A 26,741-nucleotide genomic window follows, 5' to 3' on the forward strand; every position below is an offset into this window, starting at 1 on the left:
TGATTACCAACACTGAGGATTTAGAATAACCTCTTGTAAAAAAAATTAATCACCTCTAACACTGCATGGGTATATATTTTATGTAGATATTTGTAACATATTGTATTACAATAAACACTGGTCATCAACCATATTTGAGCAATGGTTTCAGCCATCAATATGGTGGAAGCCGCCACAACAATATAAAGGTAGTAAGTAACAAAAGCACAATCACGACGTATGACCCACTCCCCGTACTAGTCAACTACTTCTGCTTGTCCCTTGCAGATGAACCAGAATTTTGAGAAAATTCTGCAAGCCCTTGTCTAAAAGCTCTAAGATCAACTCCATTGTCAACTAAAATGCTTGTCACTCCCATCTTCGACACCTGGATATGATGTAGCACAATATTTCAGAGTTACTACATAATCACCAAATGTGATAGTGCATAATTCACAAATGAAATAGCAATCAACAAATATCCTGTAAAAAATTAATCAGTAACTGCAACTTTGTAGGCAAAAGAAAGAGGAAAGGGTTTACCGCTTCTATGTTGCGATGCTCGTCATCGAAAAAGAGCATAGACTTGAATGGCACCCCAGTTAGCCTGTTGATCTTTTGAAAATGCTCTGTTTTGTGTGTCCAGCTTGAGTAAATTTCCTAGAAATCCAGAAGGAAAATTATAGATGATAATCATTATTCAGCTGGATCTTACTGGAAGGGCTGAAAACTACTCACTGCCTTGTCGTTCGTTCAAACAAACTTAACTACTAACATTTAAGAAGGATGAGATACAAACCCAACAAACAGTACTAGGACATAAAGGGATTACATTATACAGAAACACGGAACTTTGTTCACTGTTAGTACTATTACAACTTACTAGCTTATAACCTGTGCCATGCACAGATATTTTATGAAAATGTATATTTATTTTAATAATTCGTGTGATGCACATATATTTTTAGAAAATATATTTGTATTAATTTAATATAATATATTATTATTTGATTTACTTTAGAAATTATGCGGTATTTAGAACATATAAAAATTAAAAATCGTATTATGATTACCAAAGCTATTTCTATATACAAAACCTCTTCTATTATGTTTAAAACATAAAATATTTAAAGAATAAAAGTCGTATTTTAATTGCAAGAACTACTTCTATTCGATTTTAACAAAACCTTTTTCTCTTTTTGTTTAGAACATAAAAAGAATATGAAACGTATTTTATTCACAAAATCTACTTCTATTTGATTTAGAACATTAAAAGTATAAATTTCTCTTTGTATTTAAATATTATATATATATATATATAAGCTCATGATCAAATACAAACCAATCTTAAAATAAAAACTAAAAACCACTATTAAAACTCCTTAAATTACTAAAGGCACTCACCTACACTACTTCAACCCAGCATAGCAATCCTCCCCCAAAATCTGCCCAGATCTTTACCCTCATTCCACATCGCCACTACTTTACCCACATGTCCCTCACCAACCCCATTTTCTCTCTCTCTCTCTCTCTTCTTCCAACTCCACATCCACCATCAATATCCACAACCTCGCTGCTCCTGACTTCACCATCACCATTATTACCTCTGCCCAACCTCTCCCCACCATCACCATCACCATCTTCATCCTTTCTTCACCATCACCATCTTCATCCTTCCTCTGTCATCACCTTCTTTTCCCTTTTCCCGTCATGACTATCTCTCTCATCTATGTTCACATTCCTCGATTTTTTTCGAACAATCTTTCTCTCAAGAATGATTAGAGCGCATTCATGGATTTTAACGTTGTTAAAATTATGATATAGCTGTTAATATATTTATAAAAATCGATGATTTCTTTCGTACAAATTAGTGATATCTGCTTTAGAAAATAGTGATATATGTTGTAAAAATTAGTGATATTTGGTTTGGAAAATAGTGATTTGTGTTACAAAAATTAGTGCTTCCTTCTGTTAAGTTAGTGATTTGTATCTAGGGTTATTGATGACTGGAGATAGATCGGATATATTAATAATCTGATCGTAATGTGAGATGAATGGAAAGTGATGATGTATAGGATGTCATCGCACCTTGAAGATGAAGAAGATGATCTACAACACGTGTTTGTTTTGTATGTATGGAATGTGTATATTAGGCTGTGACATTTGAAAAGGTGCGGCTGTTCAAAAATCAGTGGGCTGGGCTGTAATTTGTTTGGGTTGGGCTGCAGTTTGTAGTTTGTAGAATAAGATGGTTTGTAGTGGAACAAGACCCTATATATATATATATATATATATATATATATATATATATATATATATATTATTACAGTTTATCAAACAGTAAGATTTAACGGTTCTGTCGGTTCATATCTCTTCTACATTACTGTACCAAACAGCCAAATTATCCTCCTTACGCTTAATATATACAAGGATATGATATAATTATTAAACAGAAACTAGGGTCCTACTTTTTTGGGGTATAATATAATCCCTCCGTCCCATTTTAAGTGTCCAGTTTTGAATTTCAACGGTCAAATTGACCAACTTTTGACCAAGCATAAAGAACAAATTGGTTATTATTTTAAAAAACTAAAAATTACATTTTATAGTATATTGTATGTACTTTATAGTGACATAATTTTTTTTACTTTTAAAATTATATTATATGTGTAAATCTCATTCAAAATTTGGTCAATTTGACCATTCAAAAGTCAAACAGGACACTTAAAATGGGATGGAGGAAGTATATAGGAAAACATTATCTTATGTTTGCCTGGTAAAATTAGTCGAAGGAACATTTTGTGCAAGTCAAAAGTATATAGACGAATTTTTTTTGGAAAATATTGAAGTCACAAAAAGTCGAGATATTATTTTACGGACATCTTATCATCCTTAACTAATGTTCATATATCGAAAGGGATACATTACAAATATACCAAGTGATATGAAGCAATAAAAAGATTAAAAGGGTAGCCCAAAAGCCTTGGAATGTAAATTATGATGAAGTCAGTCAAGTGATCTAAAGTAAACATGTAAATTATAATGAAGCACAACAAAATTCACTACCCCTTTCACCCTACAGAATGAAGTTCCAAAAAAGATAACCAACCAAGAAAACAGCAAAATGGATCTCTATAGCTCACCTGAGCTACAAACATAGACTTGATGTCCAATTTGTCCAGAAACGTATTTGCTATATCTGCCGTTGGCGATCTAGACGCTATAGCCATATCAATTCCCTTCTCCTTGAGTGCAAGCAATACACCTTTAGCCTGCGGATACAACTTGGGCATTTCACGCTTGGACCGACATTCGCTGAATATCAGGTAAAGAGACATTAAGTGAGATATCAGATCTCAACCGAAGCAAACACTATTCTATATGCAAATCAATTCTAAGGATTCATCAATTTACAACTGATATAACTGATATAAACAATAAATACAAACACGGGCCTCGAAATAATTCATCAATTGTTAATATTTAGACAGTGATGAACCGATCTCCAATTTACAAGTTGTGCTATCTTAAATTCGTTTACAATTTAGTTTAAAAAAATGTTGTGATTAGGGTTGAAATAATTGTAAGAAAGAAAAAGAAGAGGGTTCAGAAAGGGAAAATACCAGTAGAAAGGCCAGAGAGTGTAATCGAGATCAAAGACGACTAAACGGGGAAGGGAAGAGGAGGAGAAAGCGGTAATAATCTCCATGGCCTCTTCCTTGATCCTTTCCCCCATCTCTCTTTCGTTTCCCTTTACTAACCCTATCTTTGTCCCGTTAAACCCCCTTTCCGACGTGGCTGTTTCTTTACCTTTCTACCTCAGTTGATTGATCCATGTTCCGGGCTTACCGAATTGATTAAATATCTGAATATTCTATTAATCATCATATTAATTTTATATTGATTTAATTAATTTCTTATTAATTTTTGTTCCGTGAATTCATTGATTAGTGGTAGAAAGCACTAATTCCACATATAATTTAAATATTACCAAAGAAAAGAATGATGGAATATCATACTGATATTAAAAACGTACACGCACATTTATTTTTTTAATAAAATATTGTACATTTTTATTAAAAAATTGAAAATATTATTTTAAGTTGTGTTTACAGCTCAAGTACAATATCAAATTTTTCTATACAAAACCAAATTTTGAGTTAGGTTTCCAACTTAACCTGTTATACAATCTAGCCTTCAGGGGTAATAATTGAGAAAAACGTGTTGCCATTGGTTTATTTTGTTGGAGCATCTGGTTTAGATGCACTGTGTGGGTGTGGGACAAGCATTCTATGTCAGTGTTTGGAGTGCATTACATGATTCTGCAAATGTTACAAGATTGGAGACCAGGTCAGGAATGTTACAGATGATAGTGAACAACCAAGGCAACAAATTAATGTTAGACGCTGGTGTAGACCACCAGAAGGATTGATTAAAGTAAATATAGATGCTGCTTGTGGTGGTTATAATATATTGAGAATTAGTCCATCTTTAATGTATTAAAGGAAGGTCCAAACAAATCTTGTGCTATAGTTTTTCTTTAACCTTGTAACTTATTGTAATAAGTAGATATCTATCGTACGATCACAAGCTAAAAACATCAAATATTTCATCTCATCGTTCCCTTGTGGCCTCACATAACTAACTTTAATCAGAGGTCTCTCAATGCTGCATGCAGATCAACTACCACTTAACTCACAAAACAGAGTCATGAAGGCCACTTCATTCGTCAAGTTCTGTTCAATACTTGGCAAGGGAGCATTCCTTGGGAAGGTTGTTTTCGAATCTCTTATTATCTTGGCAATAATCATATATCAGATGATATTTCCTCACCCACTTGAACCACCTTCTTTGTGTCTGGCTTAATGACCTAAACCTCTCCTTATGCCACCAATTCGTCAAGCTTTCTCCCCTGCAAAACCTTGCATTCCCTTTCCACACACAAGCATCAATCTGGTAGTTCCTTAATGAGGTCCTGAAGGGACCCTTAGACCAATCAACCTTGTCTTTCCCGCCTCGTGTTGCCCACGTGCTGCCATCCCATAGGCTCACTTTGATGCTCATTGGCTGCCACCTTGGATATGCAACTCCCTTGTCAGCATAGTTCCTGTATGTCCTTATGGGAACAAAATCCACCATGAACCTACACCGAGTACAAATAAATAAATTGCTTCTTGTGCATCATTTTCGGAGATTATAGATATAATTACAAACAAATTCATAGTTTGGAAATTCACTTACACAATTTGGTGAAGATTCCAGAGGATGGAGTATGTATGAAAATCCTTGGTCGGGTCAAACCACAAATATATCCTTTCTTCTCTATTGTCAAAGCCATCAGCGAAAACATTGGTTTGAAGTATGTAAGGCTGCCCTGACACATTTCCAAGGAACTCGAAATCTATTTCATCGTGATTAGGCTGATCAGATGTAAGCTGCAATTACACAGAACAAGACATTATTTTCATATATGAATGAGTTACCAAATAAGTAACATAGTCCAGGATCAGTATCTAGTGATAATGTTTTGTTTATCACTCACATAAAACGCTACAACTGTTCCTGCAGAGTAACCTGGTACCAACTTAATTGGCATGTCAATTTGTCCAAACAAGAACATATCATTGGACGCAAAACCAGTACCTAAAATGTACAAAAATAGCAAAGTTAAGACAAGGGTCTAATGATTTATTACTTGGTAAGAAACTAATAAAACAGCTGACCTGATTCTTGATCGAGCTCCAAACTTCGTTCGCGGCCATCAGCAGAAGTGTTTACATGATTAGGGGACCATGTTACAAAGAAGTCCTTATTGAAATTTCCGGTTGAAACAACTGAGGCTGATGAAATATGAACTGAATGTAAAATAAAAATCAAGGGCAAGGCAAGAATAATGAAATTGTCCATTGCTTCTTTAGGATTTCAGTCGGAAGTAAATTGTGAGATGGGTTTAAAATTTGAATATATAGATTTTGCATGGGATGGTGGTGATGTGTGAAGAGAACATTGGAAGAAAGATTTCTTAAGCAAGAATGTCTTTGGAAGGAGGCAAAGACTTGCATTTTTTTTTTTTTTAAACTCAAAACAACGCGTAGTTAATTACATCACTTCTATTCCAAACTTACCAAGGACTAAAGCCTTTTGTTAAAGCTTTCTTCTTATTTTGGTTTCAAAAAAATCGTATCTCTTAAACACTTCAAATATATTTAATATTAAAGATTATCATATAAATATTAAAAATAATCTTAAAATAGGTCTTTATCATAAAGACTACACATACCCGTTATCTATAAAGAATTTGATAGTGCTATGTGCATTATTAGTATAATTTTATTTATCATGATTTATGTTAATTGCATAAGTATAAAATAATACATTTATTTAAAATAATACATATTTTTAGAATACATAATTTTAGACCTATAAATATATAAGATAAGTTAAAATTTTAGCAATATTTTTTTCGATATTACTTTCAAATATAATTTTTTTTTCACTATACTCGTATTTCGCTATGATTTTATTGGGTTTTTTTAGTTTGACGTCTTTAAGAATATAAAGATGGTAATATATGTTTAAAAATGAATATAATTATATTTCGGGTGATTGTCTTTTATAACTATTTTTTACAGATAAAATGATCATGTACAGGAAAAGTATCTAAATGAACACTCAACCAAGCATCCGTCGTATGTGTATATAGTGAATTAAAAAACCCCATATGATGAATGTGTATGCCACCAGTCTGCACATTATGTGTCTGCGTGTGCTTTGTATATTTTTCAAAAACTACAGTGTCTGTGGCCTGTGGGATGCTTATTTGAACAGGTAAAACGGGTATCTTTTCCGCATATGAATATTTTGGACACTTTGATCATGAAAAGGAGTTATCTTTGGCATTTTCTAAATAATTTGATTAAAAGTTATAGTTTTGAAATAACGCTGAAGAATATATTTTTACTATAAAATCAAATTAATACAATATTCTTTGATCATTATTTGAACCAATATATATAACTCTTAATTAAAATAGTTTTTAACGAGTGCTCTGTTTTATCTATCTTTTTTATTTTTCAATATATTTTCACGAATCTAATTGTTAAAATTTTAATTCAACATGTAACATAATCAATGCAAATACATCTTCGATCTTACATATTTCAATTCAAATTAAAATATTAATTAATTAAAAATATATTTTAGTCAGGAGCCATACATTGTCCAAATATCTCAATACACGTATATTTTTAATATAAAATAAATTGTTAATAATTATCATTAAAGTTGAATTTTAAGATCAAATATTAAATATTAGGATTTACGTATTTGCATGAGATATAAACTAATTTCTTCAAAAAAATAAAATTAAAAAAACTAATGATATGACAATATCCTCTGAACCTTGAAATTCAAACTTATCCTTTATTTATTCATAATGATGTAATTCATCATAAAATAACTAAGAAAACTTGTTTAAAAAATTCATTTGTCCAAGATACTCATTATAAAAACAGTTCAAAATATAGTTAACTTGAAAATGATATAAACTTATGATGATTATGCTAGAAGTTGTATTAAACATGAGTTATAAATATCTAAAATACATAATAAAATCTAATATCATAATATTTATATTTAAATTATCCCATATATTTTTATATAATATTGAAGTATGATTTAGCTAAACACATGCAGAAATTTATAGCAACTAAGTAGTTCATCATTCTTCTTCTGTTGATTATAAATAGTATATGGTATAAGATTATAAAAAAAGTTTTTAAAGTTCCTATAAATAGAGCCAACCTAATTTGAGTATGAATTTGAGATAATTTTATATTTGATATTAACTGGTGATTGTGCTAGATGCTTGTGTTAGATGAGTTATTTTAATTATGTATAAACGGTAATTTCATAAATTATTCTGTAAATATAATTAGATTTCCAATAAAGATACCGTCATCATTATTGGTTATTATCATCATTTTGAGCTTCTTGTCATCAAAAGTCTAAAGAAGTAACTCTTTGATGTTTCTCCCTTTTCTCATCCACATTGATGTGGCCTTAAGGATCGAAGGGCGAAGGGGTTGAGTGCTTTCATATATAAGGAGCTGCTTCATTATTTTCTTATGATATGCTTCCTTGAATTTATCTGGACCTAAATTAGTAGTGTCACAAAATTTGAATAAGAATTAAAAAGAAGCCCATTTTATTATCATCCACAACTTTAGAAAAATGACAGATATCATCTCCAACACTGACATTTCCATAAGACATCTTATATACTAGTCTCGCTTCCGGTCTTTCCACCAAATCATAAGCCTGCAAGGTTAAACATCATTGAACCAAAATTAAATACCTCAAGACAAAATCAGAGTCAAAACATTCATTTTGAAGAGTAAACAACGTTCACGTGCCATGAATGCATCAAATCTAAACCAGGTTCAGAATCTGAATCAAGATAAATTCTTTTACTATTCTTTTTACCGCAACAATATCAGAGGTCATTTTAGCACGACATAGAATCTCCTCTTGCAAACTTGTCATTTCCTTGATTGGTTCTGATTCATTATATTGGGATGCAATGGTTATGCAGGTTCATTATATTGGGTTTCTCTTTCCTTTATGTGGTTCTAGTTGTTCTTCTTGAATGGAGTGTTGCCAGACTTGCTGTCAGTGCAGCCACCAAATCAGGTAGCTATAAAATTTAAACAATATTAAACCAAAATTAGAATACCAAGAGACAGAATCAAAATCAAGCAGTCATTTTAAAGAGTGAACAATGTTCACGTACCTCGAATGCATCAGAATCTAAATCAGCTTCATCAGAATCTGAATCACTAGCCACCAAATCACGATCCTACAAAACTAAAACATCATTGAACCAAAATGAAATACATCGACACAAATTAGAGTCGAGCATTCATTTTAAAGAGTAAACAATTTTCACGTACCTCGAATGCATCAAAATCTGAATCAGCTTCATCTGAATTTGACTTCCCAACCGTTGTTGATTTCCTCTTCGCTACTTTCCGCTTCAATACATTTTTGTCATAAATTTAACAAGCACAATTTTAAAATTAGATAATGTCTTGTATAGTCATATGACATGTAAAGAACGACTACTATATATGATGTTTTCGTGTGTGTGATTTTTCGGGATTGATGCATCTAGATATAATAATATATATTAACAATAATTATGTGAAACTTTTTTACTTTTTACACATGAGAAAGATGAATAACTAATTCTCTCAAATATAAATTACATTACACTTTTATTTGTCATAACACTTTCACGTGAATGAATTGTATTGAAATACAATTCCCCTAGAAGAAATGTTATGAACAGGTAAACATAAGAATGAAATGATTATGAGGTCATTATTTCATTTCACCATCATTTCATTCTACACTCATTCAATTCTTGCAAATTCAACAAAGTTTTATCAATTTTACACATGAGAAAGATGAATAACTAATTCTCTTAAATATAAATTACATTACACTTTTTATTTGTCATAAGACTTTTACGTGAATGAATTATATCGAAATACAATACCGAAAGGAAGAGTTTCTTTGATTCATAAAAATCTTTCATCCAACCACGAAAATTAAGAAAAAAAATATTGATGTTTGAAACAACACTCGAAAGAAAAGTAAAATTTGCGTACCAAAGAAGAAAGGAGAACCTTCATTAAAAAAAATCTACTAACTGAGCAAAGGTCGTGCAAAGATTGTCCCAAAAATTTAGTCGATAAAATTTTAATGGCTAGAAAGAAAACCCGGATAAAAGAAACAAGATCCGCGAAAGGGAGGGAGAGAAAAAGGAGGAAGGGAAAAAGGTATTAAGTACAAAGACTTATTGTTTTATTAGGTATCTACCCAAAGAGACCTCATGTAGATTTTTCATTGATCTTTTACATAAAATTTTGATTTTACTTTCATTATTCTGTAAATTATATTAATATTTTATTATGAGTTTGTTGACTCTTTTCTTCTACTGTTTTTAGATAGTTTTATCATTTTATTGTTTGTGTGAACTTATTATACTCTTTGTTTGTATTGTATTTATACTCTTTGTTTGTATTGTATTTAAACAGATACAATACAAACAAAGAGTATACGATTAAAAAGCTGTCAATTAGGCACTCCTTCGAAAGAACATAATAATTTAAACAGATGATACAGAAAACTTTAACATAATTAACAATATAAAGCCTTATATATCTGGTTATAAATAAATCACAAAAATCAAATGACGAAATATGTAACCAATAACAATAAATACTAGCCTATAGCCCGTGCAATGCACGGGAGTTTTTTAATTATTTATAAATTTTTTAAATATATTGTAAATGGTGTGAAAGAATTTAATTTATAAATAATAAATTAAAATTTTCAATTAAATAAAATTTTGGTTTGTTAGTAAGTCAAACTATTGTAAAAATATTATTAGTATAGGTTCTACTTTTCAGACATGTTTATGTAAAAAAAAAAAAGCTGGTAACACATGCTGTATCATCCGACAGTGGCGATGTAGCATAAAATACACCGTCACAGTTATTAATGGCTTCAAATAGACAATTGTAATCAAGCCATTCCTTTTCTCTTATGTATCATGTCAAAGTATTAAATTTTTTCTATAAAATTTTAATATATATTGAGTAGAATATGTGACTTCAACTTCCATTAGATTATATTTATAAATTTATTTTATATTAGAATTATTATAATATGATATAAATCTGGCTTACTAATTTTAAAATATATTAAATAAAAATAATTTTGTGACACTGCGATTTATATGATTCTACAATTAAAACTGGTAGGAAATATTTATTTTGGATTAAAATATCCGGCTTATTAATTTTAAAATATATTAGATAAAAATAAATTTATGACGGTGCGATTTATATGATTCTACGATTAAAGCTGGTAGAAAATATTTATTTTGGATTAAAAAAATCATAAACATGTGAAAGACTGAATTTGTTTTGGATTCAGAAAAGGAATTATAAACATGCAAGTGGATATCAGTTGCCTTATAGACTTAGAAGTTAATTTTGTTATAATCTAACGGTGCTTATTTGTTCAATATACGATCCAACGGATGATAAGCTTTTGGACCATGTGACCATGCGACCAAATTATCTCTCTTGCGTTTATTATATATAAGTATATAATATATTATACATACCCAAGATAAATTTAAAAATACCAAGACAAAAGACTTTGAACTCATATCATTATCGTGAGGTCAGTTTACACGATTCTTAACCTATCAAATGTAAATAGACGTAGATATCGAATATAGCTATAGTGGCCTAACTCGTCATTGATTCATCCCGATTACTTTATCACCGAATCAAAATCTTGAGAATCCAGTAAAAATAATCATTTTTAATAATTTAATATTAAGATTCCACCAGTTGTACCCTCTTTTTCATATTTTTTATATTATTTTTTGTTTATAGATTTTAAATTTAATACTATAATAATAACAATAATAAAAAACACAAACAAAGATTATATTTGAAACTGTCTTTCAATTTGGGTTCCTATTTTTCTAAATTTAATTAATTTATTACATATTTAATGAACCTTACTTAAGTAGTCCATGAAAAAAAGGTTGATGAGAAACGGATTATTCGAGAAGAAAAGAAGCCCAATTTCATCTCACAAGTTACAGCTCTCTCTAGTCTGTAGTAAAGTGTAGTCGGAGTGTTACTAAATTGTTTGTATCGCATCTGTATGTATGTATGTACCTAATTATTTATTTAGTTGATTCGATGTACCGGGGATTCAACTAGGGTTTTTGGGTATGAGCACCGCCGTTCAATCGCACCGTTTCTGTGCTCCGGCCGCCGCTACCGCCGCCGGAAACCAAGATGCACTTAACAGAGTATTGGCTGATCTCTGCACCAGAGGCACTCCTAAAGTAATTACCAACTCTCTCTCTCTCTCTCTCTCTCTCTCTCTCCCCGAAGGTGCTGGACTTTGTTTACGTGTATTTTTGGGCCTGTATATCTTAATACTAATTTCCCTTGAGTCAAGAATTTGGGTTAATAATTAAGTGTTGTAATTCGAGTGTCTATTCAGTTATTAGTAATATACATACATACATACATACATATTGTGTCTTTCTTCTCTTAAGTTAACCCCTACCAACCACCCATCTAGGTCACTAAATTCACGCTTCGCGCTGCATTCTGCTGTGTAATTTTCTTTTCCCTCTTTCATGGACAGAATTGTTTTTGTCGGGTGCTTTCATGCTTTATTGGATGCTTCCAGGCGATTGATACTTATTTCGATTGTTGCTCGCAAGTAATATTCCAATTTTTAAGATCTTAATAGTTTATTTTTCAGAGATGCACAATTGCAGACAACCAAACTCATAACAAGTGGCTAAATATTTAAATAGGCCTTATAAATTAATATGTTCCCAGTGAAATAACATATTAAAGTTATGTGTATAGTTGTCACAATGCTCACTTTTATCGTTTTCCCAATCTAAACCTGTTTAGGGTGGTAACTGTGTTGCCAAATAAGAAACTAGGAGAGACCAAAGTATATTGCTCGTTGCCTCTTGAAACCTTCTACTTCATTATGTTGGTTTGCGTACTGTCCACTATCCGGTCAGCTTCATTGTACTCAAATGGGAAGCATCTTATAACATATATGCTTTTTTTTTTTAACCAAAGGCTTGTAGCGCAATGTCTACTCTTTTCTTTGCTTAATGTAAGTCTAACACGTTGCAGGTTTGATCCTTGTTAAAGGTAAATATGTATATATTCCTGGATTAATGTTTGCCCAATTTCATCAGAAACAAAAGGAAAAAACTGATGTTTTTTTACTAGCATTAGCAGAATAGATAAAAATAAAATATCTTGGGATTTATTATCGCTGTATTCTTTCACAAGTATATGTTTTACACATGTGGAACTATGATGTATATTCTTCTCAATCTCCAGGACGGTGCTACGTTGGCTTTAAGAAAACATGTGGAGGAAGAATCTCGTGATCTTAGTGGGGAGGCTTTCTTCCGTTTTATGGATCAGTTGTACGAGAGAATAACTAGTCTATTAGAAAGCAATGATGTTGCTGAAAATTTGGGAGCTCTAAGAGCTATTGATGAATTAATCGATTTAAAATTTGGCGAGAATGCCTCAAAGGTTTCAAAGTTTTCCAACTACATGAGAACTGTGTTCGAGTCAAAGCGGGATCCTGAAATATTAATCCTTGCTAGTAGAGTTCTTGGTCATTTAGCCAGAGCTGGTGGCGCAATGACAGCAGATGAGGTGGAGTGTCAGGTCTGCTCTCTCTCCCTCCCTCTCTCTCTCCCCCTCCCTCCCTCCCTCCCTCTCTCCCTCCCTCTCTCTCCCTCTCCCCCCCTCCCCCCGTCTCCCTCTCCTTCCCCTAATTCAAAGTTTGTGCACAATTTATGGTCATTCGGTGTCTTAAGTTTTGATATCTCTCTTGCAGGTAAGAAATGCACTAGAGTGGCTTCGTGGTGAACGAGTTGAATATCGTCGTTTTGCTGCTGTCTTAATCTTGAAAGTAAGTACAATTATTGGTTATTTAATAATGATCGCCTTTACTCAATTTCAGTTTGTGCCATCTTAGCACTTCTAAATTCACTTCTAAACAACTTTACCAGATTAAGTGTATTACAAGGCAGATGAATGATGGCTACTGTGTTGCATTTTTTGTCTATCTCGTGTATCTGCATAACTCTGTTTCAGCTAAAAACTATATTTATTACTATATGTTGCTTTTCTGGAGAACTTGTTTTTTTGCTTGTGAAGTTCATATTAGCATAAAATGTTAATGTTGATCTTACATTAAAGCCTGTCTTTATCTATGGTATAGGAAATGGCAGAGAATGCTTCAACAGTATTTAATGTTCATGTCCCTGAGTTTGTGGACGCTATATGGGTTGCGCTGAGGGACCCAACACTGGCTGTTAGAGAGCGGGCTGTGGAGGCCTTGCGTGCTTGTTTACGTGTTATCGAAAAGCGAGAGACACGTTGGCGTGTACAGTGGTAAGGACTTACATACCTAGAAATTGAACGGAGGCTTTTTAGCCCCTGCAATTTTTCGGGTAGCTGTCTGAATTTCCATTGGGGTTCTGTACAGATAAGACTTTCCGGTGGTGTCTGTATTGGACCTTATATAACTATGATAGTTTCGATTGAACTGCCATGTTTAGCTGAGCACGGATGAAATTGTATCACATATCCTAGTAAAAAATGGAAAAACATTGATTATATAAAATTTAGTGGTATATTTTTTTCAAGGAAGATATATCCATGCGTTGTCTTGACTTTTACTGATGTACAAGAGAGGTTTAACACAATAGTCTTGTAGCAGACCCAGAAAAACTGTCGACGGGTTCCATATTGCACCGAACGGATATGTCTTTTTTTTTTTAAAAAAAAATCCTCGTGATAATAGGTTAAAGGCATCAATTGAAAATGTTTATGCAAATATATTCTTATTGATAGTTTACGTGTGAGAGAAAAAAGTTAGGGGTGTGAGTCGGTAACCCTCATCACTAGGGACGTAATCGGAGATGTGAAGAAGACTGATTAATTTCTTTTTATTGTGGACTTGTTATAAATTTCACAAAATTGGCTATCAAATTTAGATGCTTCCGTCCTAATATGTTTTAGCTCAGAAGTTTCGAGTATTAGATGTTTGGTACAAGTTTGTTACTGATTTGCTTTGTCTCTGAAGGTTAATTATGTGCTTCAAAGAATTATACTTCTGATGCGTGGTTATGTTTAAGCGTTCTCATTTGAGTTCATCTCTCCTCGCAGGTATTATCGTATGTTTGAAGCTACTCAAGATGGATTGGGTAGAAATGCTCCTGTTCACAGCATACATGGTTCTTTACTTGCAGTGGGTGAGCTGCTAAGGTTGGTTTTTTTGTTTTGTTTTCAATGGAAATATTTGTCATGCACTGTAATGAAGTGTGTTATTCGTGCTTGTGAGTGGAAGGGGATATCTGGAACATGGGACTTTCACCTGGATAATGGGAATGATAATTCAGTACAAATATGTATTTGAATCTGATATCCTTTCTTTACGATTGAATCACATGATCCAAAGGGCACCAATTACTTTCCCAAGATTAATTTCCCGAGTTATATAATCTTTTGGTGATTTTTTTCTGATATATCTGACAGAGTAAACCACTGAAAATCGCAAAACATTCATATAATAGAGAAGTTATGGTGGTTTGCTAAAGATGTATTTATGATTGCTGTCAGTAAACACTCAACCCAAAATCGTTTCGTGTTGAAGCACCTCAACACAGTTACAAGCTTGATATACTGAAAAAAGGGATATGAGTAGGCTCCACTATCTTGCAAGTCGGTAACACATTCTACGCAATGTGTATGCATTTACAATATATTTTTACTATGCTTTTGCGAAATAAAGTACACGTATTGACACTGTAAATTCAAGAATGCACATCTATGGAAAATCAATACTGTTTGCAATTGTTAACCAAGCAGACTATTAATTTTTTTGGTGCGATGTTATGGCCCCTTAGATAACATGTCAAGTATATGATTACTCTCTCTTTTAGTGATACCAAGTGTGTGATGGTCTTGATGTAAATGCGACAGGAATACCGGTGAGTTCATGATGTCAAGGTACAGAGAAGTAGCAGAAATCGTTCTGAGATACTTAGAACACCGAGATCGCCTCGTCCGTCTTAGCATAACATCTCTGCTTCCTCGTATTGCACATTTCTTGCGTGATCGTTTTGTGACAAATTATCTTACGGTTAGTCTGTATTACTCTTTTTAATTCTATTAGATTATTAAATGTGTAGCTTTTTGGAAGGGTGCTAGGATAGAAATCATGGAATATCAAGTGATTGTTTCGTTGGTATATATACGAGGTTTTTCATTTCTTACAGATATGCATGAATCACATTCTTGCTGTCCTTAAAATACCTGCTGAACGTGCTAGTGGATTTATTGCTCTTGGGGAAATGGCCGGTGCTTTGGATGGCGAACTTCACAATTATTTGCCGACAATAACTTCTCACATTCGTGATGCAGTATGTTTCTGCAATGTTCTGGGGCTTTTGTTGTCTATGAAATTTTAAATAGCTTCATTTACTTGTGCAATGTTTCTAATAGGATTTTGTTTGTAGATTGCTCCTCGTAGAGGCAGGCCCTCACTTGAGGCTTTAGCTTGTGTTGGAAACATAGCAAAAGCAATGGGGCTTGCTATGGAACCCCATGTGCTCAGTCTTTTGGATTCTATGTTTGCTGCTGGTCTATCCTTTACACTAGTAGAAGCCCTTGAGCAGATAGCTGTCAGGTATTTCGCAGAAGTAGAACATTAATTACTGCCCTGCTATGGACTTAACTGAAGGTCATGACTTTAATATGTGGTTATATTATTCAGCATCCCATCGTTGTTGCCTACTATTCAAGATCGATTGCTGGAAAGCATTTCAGCAGTTCTTTCACGATCCCGTAATACCCAAGCAAAGCCTTCTATGACGCCAACTCGAACTAATGTCACGATTACCACTCAGCAAATATCAGAACTTAGTGATTCTGCTCTAGTGCAGTTGGCTTTGCAAACTCTTGCACGGTTTAATTTCAAGGTAAGCTTCGCACTTGATTGATAAATGTTTTTCCCCTTCCATTGACTTTTAAGTTTTTTATTTTTAGGGTCACGATCTACTCGAGTTTGCAAGAGAATCTGTTGTCATATATTTGGAAGATGAGGATGGGCTTACTAGGAAAGATGCTGCTCTTTGTTGCTGCAAGTTAGTGGCCAGTTCATTCTCTGGTATGTTGCCTTCCCAGTACACCTCTAGCAGGTCCAGTCGAGTTGGGGGAAAGAGAAGACGTCTTGTTGAAGAGGTTTGTGTAACTGCTTATTGTTTAAGGCACACTATATCTAATACTTGTGGTAGACTGTAGTGGATTTCAAATTTAGAAAGTTTGAGTAAATTATTTCCATGTTTATCAAATTGGATTGTAGTTAAGGTTGTTAAATAGTTCCTTCTTTCATTTGAATTCCTCGCCTAGATGTAGATACATTTGAATTATATGGAATTTAAGCTCATTTAGATAAAACAAAATGAATTTTATATCCATGTATCTGAGCAACAGGGTTTTGATTCTACAGATATGCTTGAAAATTTATCGTTAATGAGTTTCAACTTCAATTGACAAAGTAAATTTAAGGATGATTTCTGCTCTATGCTTGTTATATATGGAAATAAATAGGATTCGGTTTTAATTAAGGTTGTTTAAAGATTAAATTTATCAGATCTGGAATTTAAACTTAAAACAGCAAATCAGATAATGATGAGCTCAGGTGGCGGGTGGCCGACCTGCAATTATTAAGAGTGACCTGTTAAGTGTTAAGCTATCGAGCGAGGTTGTATTAAGACTCTGAGACGAGTTGTTAGGTCCAGTGCATTGTTTGGAAAGATGGTAGCACCGTGGAGGATTGTATGCGTGCATGACATTATGTATGCTTGTTAGTACTTGTAGGTTGGTTACAAGGCAGACTGATTCATTGAACCATTAATCGAGCTGCTACTTCTGGAGATATACCTTACAGTGGGGATGTGCCTTACACCGAGTCACCTACTAGAGTATATGTTCACATGATAGAATCACCTTTATGCACGATCTTGGGACTTTTTGAGATGGCATGTAGGAAAATATGAAATCTGATTCTTATGATACTTATGAATATAGAGCAGTAGTTCGATTCATACTCTCCTTACTAGTAATATAAAAGAATGATTATTATGTTTTGCTTGTGATATTATGTGACAGAGTTAATGCTATTGGATTGTGGAATGCTAGTGAATAACAAGTCATAGGCTGGATTTTTAATATTTGTTCTGGTAGTACTTGCAAAAGAAATTTTTTATATGTTGTGTAAATGTTTTTTCTTTGCAGATTGTGGAAAAGCTGCTCTGTGCGGCAGTGGCTGATGCTGATGTTATTGTTCGGCATTCGATCTTCTCTTCCTTGTATGGGAATGTAGGTTTTGATGATTTTCTTGCACAAGCTGATAGTTTGACTGCCATATTTGCGGCTTTGAATGATGAGGTATATTTTTTTCTTATTTTTAACATGCAAAAGTTTATGAGTAAATACTTTGAATTATTGAACCTACTTAAAGCAGATAGTTTAGTGGTTGATATATATTGCAATTGCAAACCTTTTTTTTTTTTGTCTTTGTATGGTTTTGGTGGGATATCAGTTGGTTCTAATAATGAGAAACTATATTAATGATCATGTGTTATGCTGATATGTTTGAGTGTTTAGTAATATTTTTAGGCCTTGAGCTCTGGGAGATCTTTCATGTTTGAGTGTTGAGTATTGTTCATAGGCCTTGAGAGCTCAGGGGGATCTTTCTTTCACAATTTTCTTAGAGCATCTCCAATGGACTCATAAAACAAGATCTTAACTTCAAATTTAATGAAGTCTAAAATTAGTGTTCCATTAGGCTCCTGGAAGTTCTTTAAAAATGTAAGAGCCTCTTCTCTCTCCCCCCTTTTATTCTAGGTGCTTTTAACTTATAATTTATAAATAATTGAAGAGTCTTTTGGAGATGCTCTTAGTCCTTATATTTTGTTAGATCAGCTTACATGCACATCAGTATCGTCTTTACAGAGCTTGACATCTCCTGAGATCATGTATTTCAGCCTGCACAGTTCACAAATTATTACAGAAGGTTTTTTGTAATTAAGCATATCTTTTAAGTTTTCAAGATTTAATTTCTACATTGGGGTTTATAGTAACAACCTCGCTACTCCTTGGAGTAGGGGTAAGGTCTGCGAACATTCTACTCACCCCTCCTGAGCAGGACATAAATTTCAGTTTATTTGAATAATATGTAAATATGTAATGCTCTTAGTCTAGCTCTTACATCGTGTAATTAATGATTATATCTATGTTGTACTTGTGTCACTGATGAAATTCCAAATGTTCTGTCTACTACTATGTTATACACAAGGCTGTTCCTGTTGTTATAGGATTTTGTAGTTCGTGAATTTGCGATATCTTTAGCTGGTAGGTTATCCGAAAAAAATCCAGCTTATGTTCTTCCAGCACTTCGTCGCCATCTTATACAGTTGCTGACATATTTAGAACAAAGGTAGTGTACAAATATCTACCCCTTAAACTTTTACTTAACTATATTATCTTGCACTAGAGCCATTTTGATGCCTTTTGGGGTCTTAATCATCAATTTATGGTTTAATGTTAGCAGTCCTGATAGCAAATGTAAGGAAGAAAGTGCAAACTTATTGGGTTGCTTAATTCGGAATTGTGAACGGCTAATACTTCCGTACATTGCTCCAATACACAAGGTTTGCAAAACATTGTCAATTCATTTATGTCCATAGATACCTCTCTTACACTGTAGTTTGCTACATTTCAGGCACTTGTGGCAAAACTAAGTGAAGGGACAGGTGTAAATGCTAATAATGGCATTATCAGTGGAGTTCTGGTCACTGTTGGGGATCTTGCCAGAGTGGTAGGCTAATATTAGTTTATTTTCAATTCTTAAATCCTTGGAAATATTTATTGGTGTCATTATATGCTCAAGTTCAGTAATTTAGGAGTACGCAGACCTATCTTTAACCAGTTGTTTTTTAGTTTTTGATTTTTTTATTATCACTAATCTGAAATGGAGTGCTCCACTGCTCCTACAAAAATGTAGTAGGATAAAGTTTTGAACCCACCTTGGTAAATTTTGTAGTACATAATACCAATATTTTTCCAATGTGTCTTTCTTTGGATTCTTGCTTAATTGAAGATGTTGAGTTGTTGACTAGTGTACTAATTGTGGCACATAACTAGCATGTCAATTTTATATTTATCAATTACTTATATTGTTTATTGAACTGTAAAATTCTTGTAAGAGATATATGTATATCATTCACTTGTTGAATTTTATATATTTGTAAGCAAGTCGGTATGTGAAAGGGTGAAAGACATAGTCTAAGACCAGCTTTATAATACTAACATCCCTGGGTGCAATGTATTTGAAATATAAACAAGTTTAATCTGAATATCTATGCGTTGCAAATTTTTCATAATAAGTTTGTCCCTTGTACCCTATAAACAGTCGAAATAGGTGAAAGAATTGCATCACATATACCCATTTATAATAAAGTCTTAATATTAAATTATTGAACTTTTTAACTTTACAGAAATGAAAATATGGTATCAGTAGAATTTTGTCGAATGGAATCTATCGTTAGCTCAGAGCTAGGTTCTCATGCGTTACTTTGATTCCAGGTGGAATTTTCTTTTCCCGCATATTTTACAGAGTAGACAAACCATCTCTGGTTTCCTAGAGCCGGAGTGTCTATCTTATATTTTTCTATAGTTACTTTCACTATCGTGAATAACAATGTATCCAGCTTTTACTCTATGACCCTCAATATGATATGGAGGATAAATGTGGTAAAAATTAAGGGGTTTTAAGGTTTGTGAAAAATGGGAAATTTTTTTCATACTATGCTGTTATAAAGGAATCGAAGTTTAAAGGAATGTTTCAATTGTTATTTATCTAGCAATAAGTAGATCATCTTTGAGATCAAGTTACTTTTTTGCTTCTCATTTGATCATTCTTTAGAGGGCACTCCTGAGAACTTAACTTGTCAGTCTTTGATGTAGATAGGCCCGCAAAGGCGCTACTGCAATTTAAGTGATATGGCTCTTTAAGGTGTATGTTTTTTATTGTTAGGGATTTTGGTCCTTATTTTGCTCTCCATTCGTTGCAGTTTTCTTTTGGTCTATTGTAAAAACTTTTATAAATTTCAGTGAAGCAATTAGAGCTTATGGTAAGTTCTAATCTGTTTTTCGTTGATTATTTCCCATAGAATTTTACTATATATTGACTATTTTTGCGCAGAATTTTAAGTTCTAACTGCATTTTTTGTCACTACTAGGATATGACCACTTTTTTAAAGTTCATTTGCAAAATATCTGTTTTGTGAACTGTTTATGCCTTGTGCCTTACTTCTCTAATATCATTTTTTTTTACTTTAGGGTGGTTATGCTATGAGACAATATATTTCAAAACTCATGCCGTTAATAGTTGAAGCATTGTTGGATGGTGCTGCCGCAACAAAACGTGAAGTGGCGGTTGCAACTCTTGGTCAAGTGGTACAGAGTACAGGGTATGTCATTGATTTCTTGACGATAGTCGATAGTTTTAGGTTGGTTGAAACGTGTTACCTTGGAACTTGATAATTGAGTTCAGTATGCTGAGCTCAATGTTTGACTTCAGCTTATCGTTGCTATGATGTAGTCCTGACAATGAACAGTTTAAATTCAGTTATATCCTGTTGCTTGTCAAGATGCCAACAAAATCGGACCTAACAAATTTATTGTGCTGTGTATTTTCACAGGTATGTTATAGCTCCATATAACGAGTATCCTCAGTTGCTTGGCTTGCTATTAAAATTACTGCACGGTGACCTGGCATGGTCTACAAGGCGAGAGGTGTTAAAGGTAGTTGCAAGTTCTCCTGAATGTTCCTTCTTTGGGTTATGGAATTGGGCTTATAATTCCTTCTTTCTAATAGGTAATTGGAATAATGGGCGCTCTAGATCCCCACGTGCATAAGCGAAATCAACAGAGCCCGCCAGGCTCACATGGTGAAGTCACCCGTGCAGCTAGTGATACTGGACAACATATTCAGTCGACAGATGAATTACCCATGGATCTCTGGCCATCTTTTGCGACATCCGAAGATTATTTTTCAACGGTAAGACCTTTAAGGCTAATAGTCCATATTGAAAGGAAAAATCATCAGTAGCGCAATTGCCCTTCCAGAAAATAGAAGTACCGGACCTGGTAAACTTTTTGATGATATCTCCACAGGGTGGACACTCACAGCTATATTTAATAATTGTCCAATATGCCAACTTATCCATAGTCTCAGATAGGAAGCATTCGTCTTTGAATTAGCATTTGGTATACAGAGTACATAATGGAAGTTGAAGATCCGAGATTTTTTCTTTCAATGTGGATGTCCAATCCTTTTACGAACAATCCCTATTGTTGACCAACATAATGATAACATGTTAATATTAGGATCCATTAAACTATAATATGAAATGTTATACTTGCTACTAAATATCTGCACAACAGTAATAGCACGAGTACTTGATCATAAATCTTTTTCTTTAATCACTTTAGGAGTTGTCTATGAACATAAATTTTTGAGTTTGTTGCAGTTTTATGTTCTAATAATAGATATTTATTTCAGGTGGCAATCAATTCTCTGATGCAAATTCTTAGGGATCCTTCCCTATCTAGTTACCACCAAAAAGTTGTTAGATCGCTAGTGTTCATTTTTAAGGTTGGTGTGCTTGAAGACAATCCTAATGTTCTGTTATGCATATGTTCTTTTTGAGCACAATATCATTATTGCTGAACTTGCTCATTATCATTTTATAATTTTGTTTTGTTTGCATGTGAGCTTAGTCAATGGGTCTTGGCTGTGTTCCTTACTTACCCAAGGTTAGTTCAATTTTTTTTGTTTATGAATTTAGTTTTTATAATCAATACCTGAGTTATATATGAAATATCCATACTGAAATTGTGTGAAAATTATATCCATTGGCTTTTAAACAATTTTCTGTATGTGGACAAATTATGTTGAAATCCTGAGGCAGGTGGTAATCTTATACTCCCTCCGTCCCCTTTTAAATGTCCATTTTGACTTTTGACCGGTCAGATTAACTATACTTTGACTGAAATTACATGTATTATATAATTGAAAAAAATAATATTTGACTTTTGACTGGTCAGATTAACTATACTTTGACTGAAATTACATGTATTATATAATTGAAAATAATAATAAAAAATATATCATTAAAAAGCATATTTAGTCTATTTTAATATTTAGTCAAAAATTATCATTAAAAAGTATATTTAGTCTTTTTTAATATTTAGTCAAAAATTGGTCAATTTGACTCCTTGAAAACCAAAATGGACATGTAAAAGGGGATGGAGGGAGTATATGTTTGGCAAAAGTTCTAACTAATGACTGTATATTAACTTGCAAGTATACAAGTCCTACCCAGGTTTTAATTGAGAATTTTATTCTGTTGTCAAAAGAGATGCTTATGACATTTCATTCTTATCAGGCAGCCTAAAAGTTGTATAGTTTTATTGGTAATTCATTCTTGGGTAAAATATTGGAACTCATGATCATAAAGTTAAGGACTACGTGTATAGTTCTATACGACTCATAGGTAATATATTCTGATGTGGGTTGTTGGATTACAATATCTTCACTGGCTCGTTTAGTGGTGCCCGGTTAATATTTTGGAATGACTCTAGCCTACTGAATGTTAGTTGGAAACCTTTGTCCGAAATATCGGAGGCAAAGTGAACATTTTAAGTAGCTTAAGGCAGTTAAACATTTTCACTAATTACATAAAAAATGTGCATTGTCGAATATCACTCGGTGTTCCTACATAAACATGGACATATGCGCACACTGTAGCTGCGATATCTGATGCAAATGAGCTACCATATTGAAAACTTGGGGATGTAAAATTAATGACTTGAACCGTGTAATTTTTTTTTTTTTGAAAAAAGGGGCTAGTGTGTTGATTGAATAGGGGGACTTGATTTTATATAAATGCAATTGTATGCACCTATGATAATCTTGAGTTGTGTCATGGCTGAGTGATCATCTTCGTAGATGATAATAAATTAGTACATCACTAGTCTATGAGGTCCAGAGAGCTGATTCAGATGATGAATTGCTGTTAAAGTTTGAAACTAAGAACATTGTTATATGTGAAAATTAATATTTTTATCGAACTATTTTCTTTTGATGTCAGGTTAGATTTTATATTTTTTTAAATTTATTTTTAAAACTTTGTAGGTTTTACCTGATCTCTTCCACACTGTGCGTACTTGTGAAGATGGTCTCAAGGAGTATATAACTTGGAAGTTGGGTACACTGGTTTCGATAGTCCGTCAGGTATATTAACTGTTACAGGAATATAATGGGTGTGTTTATTATAAAATGCCTATATGGCTATATCTGATTGTAGTGCCCATGTGCAGCACATTCGTAAATATCTACCAGAATTGCTGTCCCTAATTTCTGAACTATGGTCATCTTTTAGTTTGCCTGCTGCTAATCGTTCTGGGCATGGTTCTCCAGTAAGCATGGCTTCATTCAAATACTGTTATGTCGTTTTCATACTCACACATTTTTTGAATAATCTGTTTGGTACTTTGGTCTATGATCTCAGACTCTGCATTTAGTTGAACAACTTTGCTTGGCGCTTAATGATGAATTTCGAATGTATCTTCCTGTTATTCTTCCATGCTGTATTCAAGTTTTGAGTGATGCTGAACGTTGCAATGATTACACTTATGTTCCTGACATACTTCATACCCTTGAAGTATTTGGTGGTCAGTTCTGTTTGTTTTTGATTTATTTAACAAGGTCCAGTGCGTCTTGTTTATAATTGAATATATATGACTATGGAGGAACCTGAGTACATGTTAGTACTACAGGGACATTGGATGAACATATGCATCTACTTCTGCCTGCACTTATACGTTTGTTCAAAGTGGATGCTTCCGTGGAAATAAAGCGTTCAGCTATCAAAACTTTGACAAGACTGATCCCCCGGGTGCAGGTGTGCATTAACTGTAAACATCTTTAAGAGTAAGTGTTGACTGGAATATGTGTGTCACTATAGTAATAACTAAATTGCATGTTATTACTTGTGTTTATTAACAGGTCACAGGTCATATATCAGCTCTTGTGCATCATCTGAAGCTTGTTTTGGATGGGTCTGTGTTCTCATTTTGTTAGTCATCCATTTTACATACTTTTGTACCATGTTTTCATGTTCTACGCAAACACTCCCCGAGTCCCTCGGCTCCCCCCACATTTGCACAGTGCTGAAGTTATGTGAACATGTGAATACATAGATCTAACAAGTGTAGCTTCAGCCTTCAAATACCTAATCTATATTGGGGTCGATGTGGATCATGGAATTAAAATAATGTCTTTTTATATATTTCATGTTATCATTCGGGAATAGAGTTTGGTTGTGATTCCTAATTATATAAGTATTTTGGATTAATTTATCACTACTCACTAGGACTATTATAAAATATAGTAGTAGAATAAACAAAAGGATTTGCCTCTTTTTTTCCTTCCCGATTTTACTTTTTAAAGTTTTTGGCATTCATCATGCTTCCCTTTACAATGTAACTTTTGGGGTCTAAAGGACAAAAATATTGATCATTTGTAATGCCAGCAGTATAGGGAATTATTAGTGCAAGCAACCCTAAAATGGACTGGATATCTTGTCAATGCTCGAGTCAAATAAAGTCTTTCTATATACAGGAGAAGTGATGAGCTCCGCAAGGATGCAGTTGATGCACTTTGTTTTCTTGCTCATGCCCTTGGAGAGGACTTCACCATTTTCATTCCATCAATTCACAAAATCTTACTGAGACATCGGTTGCGAGTAATCTTCTTTTTCAACATACATGCTATTTGAACATGCGCTTCTTGTAATTACTGACATAAGCGAAAATCTCTTTCCAGCATAAGGAATTCGAAGAAATTGAAGGACGCTTGCAAAGACGCGAGCCACTAATTTTAGGAAGTACAGCTTCCCAGAGATATAATCGACGACCTCCTATTGAGGTTATTAGTGATCCACTTAGTGACGTGGAGAATGATCCAAAAGAAGATAAACTGGATATGCAGAGACAGCTCAAAAGTCACCAGGTACTCTTCTCTTCTTAAAGGTTTTGTTATTCATTTTGGATGGTTAATTGGTGGGGAATGACGTAACCAAAACAGTCTGCATTGCATTTGCCTACTAGAGAGGGAATGGAAATGAGAATCTTGAACACTCTCATTTTTGTTCTTTTCATTATTAATTATGAAGGTGGGTTGATTTATTATAGCTAAACTAAACTTTAATTTAGGTTAATGAGGGTAAATTACGAACTGCGGGGGAGGCCTCTCAGCGCAGTACAAAAGAAGATTGGGCAGAGTGGATGAGACATTTTAGCATTGAGCTTCTAAAGGAATCCCCCTCACCGGCTCTACGGACCCGTGCAAGGCTTGCTCAATTACAGGTATTACTAATTGACTGAAGTATAGTTTGTTTACATGTTGAATCATGATACATAACATGAGATTTTGCAGCCTTTTGTTGGACGAGAGCTGTTTGCTGCTGGTTTTGTTAGCTGCTGGTCACAGTTAAAAGATGCTAGTCAGAGACAACTAGTTCGGAGCCTGGAGATGGCATTTTCTTCTCCTAATATTCCTCCTGATATTCTAGCTACCCTCCTAAACTTGGTAAGCCTATATATTATATATCTTGGTGCCAAAAATATACTAGTATATAATGGAACTGTTATAATGGGCATGAGGGAAGCATATTGCAATGTTACACTTTCATACGGCTCAAATTGCTTGAACTTATTGAAGAAGTGATGTTGCTCTTATCCTTTCTAAAATCTGAATACTATATCTGTATGTGTACCTCCACATTGTTTTACTGATTAGCTAGTGAAATAATTTTTTCTTAGGCTGAGTTCATGGAGCATGATGAGAGACCCCTTCCTATAGACATCCGATTACTTGGTGCTCTTGCTGAGAAGGTGCTACTTTTGGAACTAGTTTAATTGATTATACTAAAACTATTTGCAGTGTCTTTCAGCATTGTTTTTGACCTGTTAAAC

The 26,741-nt window shown here is 33.5% G+C and overlaps 3 protein-coding genes across 6 annotated transcripts in view; 1 reads left to right on the forward strand and 2 right to left on the reverse strand.

The window, feature by feature from the left end:
- Positions 1-33: 33 nt before the first annotated feature.
- LOC108208973 (uncharacterized) lies at positions 34-3,808 on the reverse strand. Its single transcript, XM_017379628.2, has 4 exons — positions 3,603-3,808; positions 3,123-3,294; positions 523-639; positions 34-367 (listed from the first exon to the last, which is right to left on the reverse strand). The coding sequence occupies exons 1-4, from the start codon at positions 3,713-3,715 to the stop codon at positions 245-247; spliced, it is 525 nt and encodes a 174-aa protein (XP_017235117.1). The 5' UTR covers positions 3,716-3,808; the 3' UTR covers positions 34-244.
- Positions 3,809-4,450: 642 nt separating this feature from the next.
- On the reverse strand, positions 4,451-5,931 carry LOC108195694 (probable xyloglucan endotransglucosylase/hydrolase protein 10). The gene is made up of 4 exons (XM_017362672.2): positions 5,703-5,931; positions 5,522-5,622; positions 5,221-5,414; positions 4,451-5,122 (listed from the first exon to the last, which is right to left on the reverse strand). Exons 1-4 carry the CDS (start codon positions 5,884-5,886, stop codon positions 4,720-4,722), a joined length of 882 nt encoding a protein of 293 aa, XP_017218161.1. The 5' UTR covers positions 5,887-5,931; the 3' UTR covers positions 4,451-4,719.
- Positions 5,932-11,613: 5,682 nt separating this feature from the next.
- LOC108200593 (serine/threonine-protein kinase TOR) overlaps positions 11,614-26,741 on the forward strand; it is a 34,675-nt gene continuing 19,547 nt past the window's right edge. Inside the window, exons 1-30 of one of the 4 annotated variants that reach the window (XM_064085693.1) lie at positions 11,649-11,917; positions 12,226-12,303; positions 12,951-13,289; positions 13,462-13,536; positions 13,849-14,021; positions 14,799-14,897; positions 15,615-15,774; positions 15,911-16,054; positions 16,151-16,320; positions 16,408-16,612; positions 16,680-16,874; positions 17,931-18,083; positions 19,013-19,134; positions 19,246-19,348; positions 19,420-19,515; positions 21,039-21,169; positions 21,401-21,503; positions 21,577-21,759; positions 22,264-22,356; positions 22,482-22,517; positions 23,899-23,997; positions 24,084-24,182; positions 24,275-24,437; positions 24,543-24,667; positions 24,772-24,824; positions 25,387-25,510; positions 25,591-25,776; positions 25,980-26,132; positions 26,203-26,355; positions 26,589-26,660. In XM_064085693.1, the coding sequence (XP_063941763.1) occupies positions 11,801-11,917; positions 12,226-12,303; positions 12,951-13,289; positions 13,462-13,536; positions 13,849-14,021; positions 14,799-14,897; positions 15,615-15,774; positions 15,911-16,054; positions 16,151-16,320; positions 16,408-16,612; positions 16,680-16,874; positions 17,931-18,083; positions 19,013-19,134; positions 19,246-19,348; positions 19,420-19,515; positions 21,039-21,169; positions 21,401-21,503; positions 21,577-21,759; positions 22,264-22,356; positions 22,482-22,517; positions 23,899-23,997; positions 24,084-24,182; positions 24,275-24,437; positions 24,543-24,667; positions 24,772-24,824; positions 25,387-25,510; positions 25,591-25,776; positions 25,980-26,132; positions 26,203-26,355; positions 26,589-26,660 (4,002 nt within the window). In that variant the 5' untranslated portion in view covers positions 11,649-11,800. Of the gene's footprint in view, positions 11,918-12,225; positions 12,304-12,950; positions 13,290-13,461; positions 13,537-13,848; positions 14,022-14,798; positions 14,898-15,614; positions 15,775-15,910; positions 16,055-16,150; positions 16,321-16,407; positions 16,613-16,679; positions 16,875-17,930; positions 18,084-19,012; positions 19,135-19,245; positions 19,349-19,419; positions 19,516-21,038; positions 21,170-21,400; positions 21,504-21,576; positions 21,760-22,263; positions 22,357-22,481; positions 22,518-23,898; positions 23,998-24,083; positions 24,183-24,274; positions 24,438-24,542; positions 24,668-24,771; positions 24,825-25,386; positions 25,511-25,590; positions 25,777-25,979; positions 26,133-26,202; positions 26,356-26,588; positions 26,661-26,741 lie in introns of all 4 variants that reach the window. The other 3 variants (XM_017368806.2, XM_017368814.2, XM_064085694.1) reach the window with 3 other exon arrangements.

Source organism: Daucus carota, chromosome 1, assembly GCF_001625215.2.
Source record: "Daucus carota subsp. sativus chromosome 1, DH1 v3.0, whole genome shotgun sequence".
Lineage (NCBI taxonomy): Eukaryota > Viridiplantae > Streptophyta > Magnoliopsida > Apiales > Apiaceae > Daucus > Daucus carota.

Excerpts from the sequence above, each read along its gene's own strand:
- LOC108195694 (XM_017362672.2), bottom strand. The coding sequence starts at position 5,886 with ATGGACAATTTCATTATTCTTGCCTTGCCCTTGATTTTTATTTTACAT. Across the intron at positions 5,623-5,702 it reads GGAGCTCGATCAAGAATCAG|GTACTGGTTTTGCGTCCAAT; the intron begins GTCAGCTGTTTT and ends TGTACATTTTAG. Across the intron at positions 5,123-5,220 it reads TGGAATCTTCACCAAATTGT|GTTCATGGTGGATTTTGTTC; the intron begins GTAAGTGAATTT and ends TACTCGGTGTAG.
- LOC108208973 (XM_017379628.2), bottom strand. The coding sequence starts at position 3,715 with ATGGGGGAAAGGATCAAGGAAGAGGCCATGGAGATTATTACCGCTTTC. Across the intron at positions 640-3,122 it reads AGTCTATGTTTGTAGCTCAG|GAAATTTACTCAAGCTGGAC; the intron begins GTGAGCTATAGA and ends CTGGATTTCTAG. Across the intron at positions 368-522 it reads AGCATCGCAACATAGAAGCG|GTGTCGAAGATGGGAGTGAC; the intron begins GTAAACCCTTTC and ends CATCATATCCAG.